Raw genomic sequence first — 10855 nt, 5'->3', positions numbered from 1 at the left:
ATAAATATTTCATATACTACACATGAGTTTTTTATTATCTCTCACCGTAAATACATATAAGTCTGATTGAATAAATTTATATTTGTTAAATAATTTAATCAATTTCTTCCTGTCTTATTGACTACAATTGCTAATACGAACATTATTAAAAAGCATGATAACCACACGATATGTTTTCATAGGAATTCAAATATCGCGGTTGTATTTGCGTGTGCGCCGGAAAAAATTGGCACTTCACCGTCTAGCTACCCCCACGCCCCGCTGGGGTAACGCAGACGCTGTCGAAGCCGCGCAATCGTCGGGTCTTGGTAGTATCCGACCCATGGCCTTGTTTTGTGGTATTCGTTGACCGGGTTGTGTCGTCGCGGATCCGCGCGTTTTCCATCGAAAATTCGTCAAAGTAGGTTCTCACGTTCAGCTGAAACGAGAGAGGAACCGCGCTTTGGATCACGATATCGTATGTCTCGGTGGACTTTCGAATGCACGCGGGTTTGGAGGAAAGACGGTGAACCGAGCTCCGGTAGAGGGGAGCAGGCAGTCCTGGCTGATCGTATATGTAGCCCGCTCGGCGAAATGAAAATGGCGGTGTTCCCGTATGAACGGAGCAACGGCCACTGACGATGTTCGTCACGGTAACGGACACGTGAGCCGAATCGAGTGCGGGTTACTCGGACGTCCCTTGTGTGCGCGATTCACGAAGACCATACAGTGTTTCCACGCTAGGCGGGAACGAGTCGGTACAGGCGCGATATAGGGATAGTCATCCGCGATCTTCTTTTTTTTTTATATACATATATATATAGTCGATCGAGGGACAAACAAACACGATGGAGTGACACCGCGAAGTGTTGACTCCGTGGACAAGTGGGAAGTGTCGGCTGATAGATTCGCGTAGTTGGAGGACGCGAGAAGCCTTCATGCCGATGCCGGCCGAATACCACGAGAACCACGGTAACCACGAGAACGCTAATTTCGCTCTCGGGGCCACACAGGACGCCAGCAACATGACGGCCAACATGTACCGGGTGGGAGGTAAGTAACCGCATGCATTCCGCCGGCTGATGGCCACGCGTCCACTCCCGAGAGCGCGGGGCTGTAATTAACCGGAGAAATTAATGTTTGCAAATGGTGATCGCGATGGCGTCCCCCCTTGTATCCACATTTTACCCGCGCTCTCGGCCCCTCGATTTTCCTCTCTTCATCTAGATCTCTCTCTCCCGTCTTCCTCTCTCCACCTCGCTCTTCTGGCGTCCTATACATACGTCTGCTTTCCTTCTGCTCTCCCTCTTTCCCCACTCTATCGTCCTTCGTCCAGGTCATGCTAATTTCTTGCACGACGAATCTCGATGATTAAAATTCGATAGTCAGATGTCTAGCTTGATTTTCGTTTTTTCGAAGCCGAGTCGATCGTCCCTCTAGATGGATCATCGAGGAATCTCAGAAACGCGCCAATGGTCCAGAGAACCATTAAATTTCTAATAAATACTTCAATTTCCTCGAGTGTTCGAACAAAACGAATATATCTAGATCTGCAGAGCGTTCAGTGCACGCTCACATCGTTAGAAAGAATTTCGAATTACCTATGCATTCCAGTTATTTGCATTTTTATTCATAATAACGCTCCGTATTTTCATTTCGTGAGATGCTCGTTTTTAGTACGCGGATATACGAGAACTTTTTCCGATATTGTGTGTGCCTCCCGTATCGTATGTATGTATTTTTCGGGACGATAGTATTACTTTATGTTTATATACCTTGAACATAAATGAATAACTGTTTTGCAAATAGATTGAAGTGTTATTTCATAGGAGTAACATTTAAATAACAATTGAACTTTTATCTACAAATAATAAATATATTATTGGATAAATATATATACGTTCATTAATCTTATACATAAATTTTAATAATAAAATAAAATTGAACATATTTATATACTAATTTTCACAGATCCATTAAATAGATTACTTTTTTTTCCCATATAGATTACGTATATTTTGAAACATCTTCCACATCTCCCTACCAGATTAGGAGGATAGAAGAATTAAATAAGGTATCAGTATAATTTCTTTCTTTGAAATGTATAGAAACTTTGGCTTTGCTTAATATTCCATGTATTTTTATATCATATTCATAGAATTTAAGTGATTTTTGAATACTCTTCATCTTTAGTCTCACATATATATTTTCTTTCAGACGGCAAGTGGAAATGTTGAAGCAAAAGTCATGTGCTTCTTCAGGCGGAGGGATTTACCTTCTACTTTAATAATGCTTGCAGATAAACATCAATGTGAGTCTATGAGTGAATTTCTGTTCTTCTATGAAGTGTATTTTTCATGCTACCCTTGACATTCTATTAAGAAACAAACATCTAATAAGGATCATTTGACATTTTTTTTTTTCAAATAATAAGCGTTAACAATCCAATTACACGAGAAATTCTAAAATAAAAAACTAGTATACTGATTGTATTGGGTAATGTTTAGACGATTGTATAGCTACATAAATGTAATGAATATACGAGAGCAATGTAATTTGTGTTGCTTCGCGCCATCGGACAGATCGATAGACATCCGCGAACGAAAGAAAATTGAAACGTACGTCTCTCGGCACCCCGCTAAAGATTAGTGGAACAGTTCGCGCGTGAGTTCTTCTTATGAACCTTACCGATAACGATGTCCTCAACGGTACATGTACCAGATACAATCGATAATCGAAAATTCGTGGGAAATTGTACGATACGAAAAGAAAAAGAAATACGGCATGCAACGACATGCGACCGTTACTGTTTACAATACCCATTATGACCATTAATGGTGCGCCAGTCTTCTTAGCGCTCAAGCTGTTCAAGTCGAGATGTGTCGCCAAAATCACAATCATACTTTTTATATTTCCAGTGGAAAGAAAAACAATAATACTGTCTGATCATTCCTTTTATTTGCAATGTTCTTACGTCTGCGACGATTATGCAAATAGAAGTTCAAAGACCCCGGCGCGCCAGGATAACTCCCTTTTGCGTGAAAGGCGACACACTTCAATATGTTAGAGAACATACACAGAAAAATAACGCATCTCGTAGGGAAAAAGTTCGCTTGGTTCTCTGAACCTTTCTCGATTTTTCCTTTGCAGTGGGAAAGATAATGAGACGCGGGGATTTGGGGGTGGGAATGTATAATAAGTAAAGTTGGGGGGGTGGCAGAGGGGTGGAATGGGGGTTGTATCGATCTGCCGGGGGTGGGTCGGGGGTGGTGCACCCGCTAGCCCACCAACGACCCCCCCTTTCTACCTCTCTCACCCGAGTCACCCCCCTCCCCTCGCCTCTCCACCTCTTGCCTCCCGCCACCCTGAACTAAATGAATGACTGACGCAGGGATTGGTTGGGTATGTGTTACGTGTACTCGGGACACAGAGCTCGTAAGAACACCGATAGAGAACGTACACGATAACCAGGCACATAGACATGTACGAATAACGGGCAGAGAGAAAACAGGAACATACACATACATATACACACCATGCACACGCGTATGTATGTGGTGCCTGGGCGAAAATGGTGTGGGCCCTACTAGCCATCTTCTCTTTCCCTCCCTTCTCTTCTTTCCTGTCGTATGTATGTATGTATGTATATGTAACGCGAATGTACACCCTCTCTCTCTTTCTCTTTACACCAGCGTCCCTTTCTACCTCTCACCCTCTCTTTCACTCTGACTCTATGTTCGTCCACTGGTATTTGCTACGAATCGGGCTCCCTCCTCCTTCTCCTCCTCCTTCTCCGTCAGCTCTGTACCTTGCTCTTCTGTACCTCGAATTTCACGAAAAAAAAATTACAAAAAATACACGAACCTTTGTCTTGCCGAGAGTCGATATTTTTATGCGTGGAATGTATGAAAAGGTTACAGCAAGGACATGCGTCCCCGGAGATCGGATGCTTCCAGAATGTCCTTGTGCTCCTGTCCAGAGTGATTATAATCGAAAACCCAGAATTACGTATATCGTTAGTTTCCAAGAATTTCTCGATGTCGATTGAGATTCGTTGAGGTCAAAAATAGTATCCGCTTCTGCATCGGTATTAGTAGTATTTTCACATAAATGTATCCGCGAATTCTCACGGTCTCAGAGTTTGTACATTTTTCGAACGATCGTTTTTCTTATGGTCCCGGGAGAAACTGATTTGATAACGGGCGTATTGAACGAATACCATTATATCGTGAAACTATATTGTGTATACTATATATACATATATTACTATTTATTCGGTGGTTTATCGTATAATTCAAGCATACAATGTACACGGAATTGTTATTGAAATTTTGTGAATGGTTTTTATTTATTCATCGTACAAGGTTATACGAGTACAATGCAGTTTGTAAATAGAAACGCGATTGGAATTGGTTGACAGAATCAAAATTATAATATTGAATTTGTGGTCACATTATTATAGAGATCGGTTATTGTGCAACTGTACGGGAAGAAATTCCAATGGGGTGACAACCATTTGAACAATATTTGGATCTGATAATTGTTTTGAGTTCTTTTTTAATTACAAGGGATAAGAGCATGTATTAAAAAAATTGTATTAAAGAGAGAACAGTGTAAAATAGTAGAGTGGGTTCTGTAATACAAATTGCAGTGGCAAGCGCGGAGCAGCAGAGGTCAGAATCCCCTGCGAACACGCAGAGTCAGAAACTCGAGAATCCAGATACTGCTAAGGAAATGACTAATAAAGATGGGATCGGGCCCAAAGTGATGAACAAAGGGGGCGGGAAGGGTGGCTGGCTGAAGGCCCCACTGTCGGAGGCCCAAGAGCCTCATGGTGAGTGAGCAGTCAATTAAAGGGTGCCCCTTACGGATGAATCTTCATGATATACATACATATGTATATAATATGGGTATATAAAGTATAGAATGTGGATTTTATCTATCTAGATGTGAGTAAATAGTCCGTTCATTCTTGTAGAACAAATCCAAATGCAAATAAAAAATTATACATAGTGAGCACTTTTCGTGCAATCTACGTCATTTACGTCTGATAAAAGTGTAGGTTATGGTACAGGGATTCTTTGATTACCAGCCCATAATGCGCACCTTTTAATTGTCTCATTAGTCTCGTGTAGAAGCCAGTGATGATGTAAGGCTAATGATCTAGCGGCGGGATTTATAAACTTCTTTGTAATCTTGGTGAATGCCATAAGTTTAGGCGAAATTCACTGTAAGGCCAAAGAGACAATAAATTGGGTTCTGATATGGCCTCTTCTTAGAAAGTTATGTAGAAAGGGGTTCAAACGTTTCCCAATAAACGCGAAACTTTACGAACCCATACATTGCGTGACGGTACACTATGATGATCATTCTCATTTCTTACCCTGTAATTTCTATCTTTTTTTTTTGTATTTTTTTTTCTCTCCCAGAGAGATCATTGCTATGATCCGTTCCCGAATTCCAAGCGTCTAAACTTAGTCCTCGCAGTAATTGAAATAATTTTAATCGTTATCCAAACGAATCATCATCGTCATTAAAACAAAAATCCCGCCGCACAAAGTGATAATTCTTTAGTAATCTGAGGCTTCATTAAACAATTTTACATTTCTTCAAAGAATTCATTTTCTTTCTGTTACCATACGGTAATCTACCATTTAAGATTGCTTTTATTTCTTTTTTTTTTGTTGCCCGCTCTTGCTGACATGTTTAGTTGAGTGTTGTAAGTTTTAATTGATTCTGCCACATTCCTGCGTTTCATTTACACTTAATTTGTCTGTGTTGAAAGAAAGAAGAAAAAAAATATGAGAGACCAGAACTGCATGAACAAATTTAATGGCACTTAGGAGGAATTTCTACATTAGAAAAAGATATTTCTATGTTACGATTTCATTAACACCATCAAATTATGCTGAGATATCTAATCAAAGTCGCAAGTAATATTATGTTAACATTTAAAGCAATGAATTTATTAAAATGTTTCAAGTATTCAATGTTTTTAGTATCCGTTTTATTTTCTTCGTTTTTACGTGAGATATTTTTTTATTCAAGCTTTTTTCTACTTATTAATCTGAACATCATCATGGCAATGAAAGATATTCCAATCGGAATTGTTTCTACACAGGGATGGAAGAGAACGTAGTAGGTGCTGGAGGTGTTACAGAATTAAGTTCTAAACAACGTCATCAAATGAAGCACAGAGAACTATTTCTATCGCGTCAGGTGGAAACAATGCCTGCAACGCATATAAGAGGCAAATGCTGTGTAACATTGTTGAACGAAACGGAATCTCTGCTAAGCTATTTAAATAAAGAAGATTCTTTCTTCTATTGCTTAGTATTCGATCCTGCACAGCGTACATTGCTTGCTGACAAAGGTATTGGCCGAAGAAAATTTCGAACGTTACATTTACGCGTCTATCGTGTCCATTTAATCTTTAATTTGTTTATAATCTTGCAGGTGAAATTCGAGTTGGCAGTAGATATCAAGCTGATGGTATAGCGCCATCTCCGCTCACACCTGCTGAAAGGGAATCGGATCCTCGCAGGTTGCAGGACTTAGAGACTTTGGTTTGGACACCGCGACATTCGCTAACAGACCGGCAAATTGATCAATTCCTCGTCGTCAGTAGATCCGTAGGCACATTTGCAAGAGCTTTGGACTGTTCGTCTTCGGTTAAGCAGCCGTCTTTGCATATGTCTGCAGCAGCTGCATCCAGAGACATTACTCTTGTAAATACCGTTACATCTTAACGTACATCATGGCAATGTAATATATTATTCTTCAACTTGTAGAAATAACTTGTCCCTGGTTCCGTTTGTAGTTTCACGCGATGGACACCTTGCACCGGCATAATTACGATGTCGCAAAGGCAATGTCATCTTTAGTGCCTAGTACTGGTCCAGTATTATGCAGAGACGAAATGGAAGAATGGAGTGCGTCTGAAGCAAATCTTTTCGAGGAGGCTCTCGACAAATATGGAAAGGATTTCGCAGATATCCGCCAAGACTTTGTAAATATACACGCATATTATAAGATAACCAACATAAGACTTGAATCTTCGAGTTTTATGACAGTGAAATACGTTTGTGTTTCAGCTACCATGGAAAACATTGAAGAACGTGATCGAATATTATTACATGTGGAAGACAACGGACAGATATGTACAACAGAAGAGGGTAAAAGCTGTAGAAGCTGAAAGTAAATTGAAACAAGTTTATATACCAAATTATAATAAGACAGCCCCACCCACAACTGCACCTTCTGCGACAACGATCGTACCTCTTGGTAACAGTAATAGCAACAGTAACGGGAAACCAACTAGTGTTCTTAATGGCAATAGCAACGGTAACATGACGACTGATAATACTGGTATATTGATGGTTGGAGTTGGTGGTAAACCTTGCGAGAGTTGTCAAGTTATGCAGAGCCCGCAGTGGTACGCCTGGGGCCCATCGCATATGCAGTGTCGTCTGTGTCAATCCTGTTGGACGTACTGGAAAAAATATGGTGGTCTTAAGGTACATTTGTACATCTTTCTTTTATATACCGAAGATATTTAATTGTTCTTCAAGATTACTATATTTTACCATTACATCTAGGTTCCATCGCGTATCGATGATGTTGATCTGGAACGAAAAAGGGGCGGTACAGGTTCGGACGAGGAGAGTAAAGGAATCGGCGGTGCGCATAGACCTCACCGATGTAGTATTCCTTCATGCGGGAAAGAATTCAAGCTCAAGGCACATCTTAGTCGCCATTACGCGAGCGCTCACGGTGTCGATTTACGTGGGAGCGGAGCAGGCGGAGGTGGCGGCGGTGGCTCTCCTAGACCTGTGATGAAAACACGTTCTGCATTTTATTTACGTACTTCAGCATTAGCACGAGCTGCACGGCGATTGTGTGCAGCGCAGTTACGCACACGTCATGCGGCCCGAGCACCTCATCAACCTGTAAACGCAGCACCACTACGACATCTTTGCGCCTCTCCTCAATTGACATCAAAAAGTCCCGCAGAATTACGCATATTAGCGCGAGCAGTACGACCTCGACCCCGTCCTCGTGTTACTGACATAGCAACGCGTTTAGGTGATCATCCTGCTCCTCGACAACCTGGGGATTGGGATTGGTTAGCCCTTACGGCACCGGCACAACGAAAACAACCTGATCGAGTTTCCTTTCCTAAACCACCAAAAGCACCAGGTATATACATACGTGCATAACTTTCATCCGTATAAAACTCTGTTTATAAATTTTATATCAGTTTATTAAGGTTTTCATAATCGTGTGCTTACAGACGGAAGCCTTTTGTATGAAAGAGTACCAAACAAATCTGAAGTGGACAGGCTGCCAGTGACTCCGCCTCAACCGCAACCAAACATGCAGCCGCAACAAACGATCCTAAAACGCACAAGACCTCCATTTGATGAAATTAACGGATCAGATGGTAAGTTTCAGGATCATGCATCTATTAATTGTATTTATACAAGTTCCAAGTCCTAGTACTGAATGTGGTCTCTGTTTACTGGCTTCTACTCTGATGTGGATTGGGATGAAGGTAAACTAATTCAATGCCTAAGAGTCTAGGTATACAATCGAACGAATAATCAAAGTCGTACGTTGTACAGTTTAAACGTTACTTTCCAAAGGAATACACACAACATCGGTTGAATTGTTTTATGTCTTCGTGAAAGTAACCGCGCTTCTTGATTGAATGTTGTACAAGTCTATTTTTTTTATTGTTTGGTATAGGTATTGCCCTAAGTGCAGGGCTCCCTGGTGGACCACCTGCAAAAAGGGCTCATCATTCTCAGCAGCTACATCCCAAACATACTTTGGAACATACCACACCTCCTGTTCTTCCACTAGCGCCGCCGCTCAATGGAAGAGCCGCGCACCCACATACCTTGCCTCACGGACCACCCTTGTCTAGAAGTAATGCGCGAAAACAAGTAATTTCATGGATGGACGCACCTGATGATGTTTATTTTCGCGCTTCAGATCAGACCAAGTTAGTACCTATAATTTTATCTAATGTAATCTAAATGCCTTGCTGATCTGCTGATGAAATTGATTTATTATCACCCTGTAGAAGACTTAGAAGATCCCTTTCATCCGTGGAACTTAGAAGGGCAGCGCGCAAACCGTGGCGTAGATTACCGGCTCCTTTACATCCTCCTCATCCACAGAGAGCAGTACGTGGTGATGACATGGTCGTCATCTTGGACTGAGTCAGTAATACAATCAACTAGACGAACTGATCAGACCGGTCGGTTTGCTATGCGGGAATCATGCTGTTATTGTAATTTTAATGCCAGAGTGACCACTGTGAAGACATCCCCAGCTTTATGTAATTGTCATTGGCAGCTCTGACGTTGAGCAAGGACTAATTGCTGTGTGGAATGTTCTCAAATCATTGTAGAGACAGCAACTCGCCGAAACTGAAGGCCTCGCTTAACTGAATTTTCATGTTGCATTGACATCGCTGAAAAATACCTTCACATGTAATGGACGATAAACGGCGTTCAACTCTGGAAACGAACATTCATCGAATCTTTAATGAAAGAAAAAAAAAACAATTGAAAATAAGGAATCAAGTCATTCACCGTGAAACATGATTTTCTATTCGTATTAATTAATTATTGTTGTTATTAATAATAATTATTAATAATTGAATGTATATATACATACATCATACTACACATTCATACATGCATAACCAAGCAACACACACACACACACACACCATACACAACACACACACATACACATAAACACAAGTGTCCAACGAGTGCTGGGCACAAGTTTCGATAAATTGGCCCATACCACGTGCATCAGCTCATGAATGTTACGGCCGTGCGCGTAACAGAGACGAGTGCGAGAGATAGGGAGAGAGAACGAGATCGAGTGAACGTGAGAGAGAAAAAGAGAGAGAGAACGGTTCTGATGAACGTACGGGAGAAAGAAAGAATGCTCATTGTGAATATTTTTATTAAATTTTCAAGTTTGATGACTTCCGTCGCAACAATTAATAAATAAACATAAGCATAAGTGGAAGAATATACTAGTCCTTTCTACGCACAATCCAATTTATATTTACAATCACTTATTTATGAACAACGCATTAGAAACATTGTCATCGAAGTTTGCTCACTGAAGAAAATTCACGCCATTTGCATCAGCCAGCTAAATTGTGTGGATTGGTGTGGATATCTGTTGACAATTTATTCATATTCCAACATGGGGTCTCTTACGCATGCTCCGGGGGTTCAAAGACCCTACGATCTCAAACACGGTTTCTCCTGCATGATCCAGGGGTTCTAAGACCCCACGTCTCACGTAGATGGGGTCTCTTCCGTATGCTCCGGAGGTTCTATGACCCCTCTTAGCAAGCTACACACAGTCATCTCACCACCGACTAGGTATAGAATCGACCTATGATACAATGGTTTTTCAGCACCAACTGGGGGGGGCGCCACAGACGTGCACGACATTCTGCGGGGGTTCTGTGACCCCACCGGGTTTCCGCCATCTTGGATTCAGAAAAAAGTGCCGGAAAAATTGGAGGAGACCCCGTGTGTAAAGTGGGGCCATAGAACCCCCGGTGGTGACATCAGAGACCTCGTGTGGTGAGAACGTGGGGTCATAGAACCCCCGGAACATACGTCAGAGACCCTATGAGCGGCAAATGTACTTGAACCACTACGTTAAGTTAATATAAGTTAGACTTATATCATAATCAGATACGAATTTTTCTAATGTTAATTACATATCCACTTTTCAAATCATCATTACATATTCATCTGATGGTAATTACAATTAATTAATTAATAGGCTAACTAAACCGAAGATAATATAGAGCTAATGGTTGGGAACTTTG

At 41.2% G+C, this 10855-nt stretch overlaps 1 protein-coding gene across 2 annotated transcripts; it reads left to right on the top strand.

Annotated features, from left to right (window-relative positions):
- The first annotated feature begins 327 nt into the window (after window positions 1–327).
- On the top strand, window positions 328–9568 carry LOC107195032 (metastasis-associated protein MTA3). 2 transcript variants are annotated; one of them, XM_015584789.1, is made up of 12 exons: window positions 328–1032; window positions 1986–2053; window positions 2197–2290; window positions 4631–4813; window positions 6101–6352; window positions 6436–6707; window positions 6800–6988; window positions 7074–7496; window positions 7578–8178; window positions 8273–8422; window positions 8728–8986; window positions 9068–9568. In XM_015584789.1, the coding sequence occupies exons 1-12, from the start codon at window positions 918–920 to the stop codon at window positions 9204–9206; spliced, it is 2745 nt and encodes a 914-aa protein (XP_015440275.1). In that variant the 5' UTR covers window positions 328–917; the 3' UTR covers window positions 9207–9568. The 2 variants fall into 2 exon arrangements, with proteins under 2 accessions (XP_015440275.1, XP_015440276.1); XM_015584790.1 differs by lacking the exon at window positions 4631–4813.
- Window positions 9569–10855: the final 1287 nt, after the last annotated feature.

Source organism: Dufourea novaeangliae, unplaced genomic scaffold (genome assembly GCF_001272555.1).
Source record: "Dufourea novaeangliae isolate 0120121106 unplaced genomic scaffold, ASM127255v1 scaffold8, whole genome shotgun sequence".
Classification (NCBI taxonomy): Eukaryota; Metazoa; Arthropoda; class Insecta; order Hymenoptera; family Halictidae; genus Dufourea; species Dufourea novaeangliae.
This window is presented reverse-complemented; position numbering and strand designations above follow the sequence as displayed.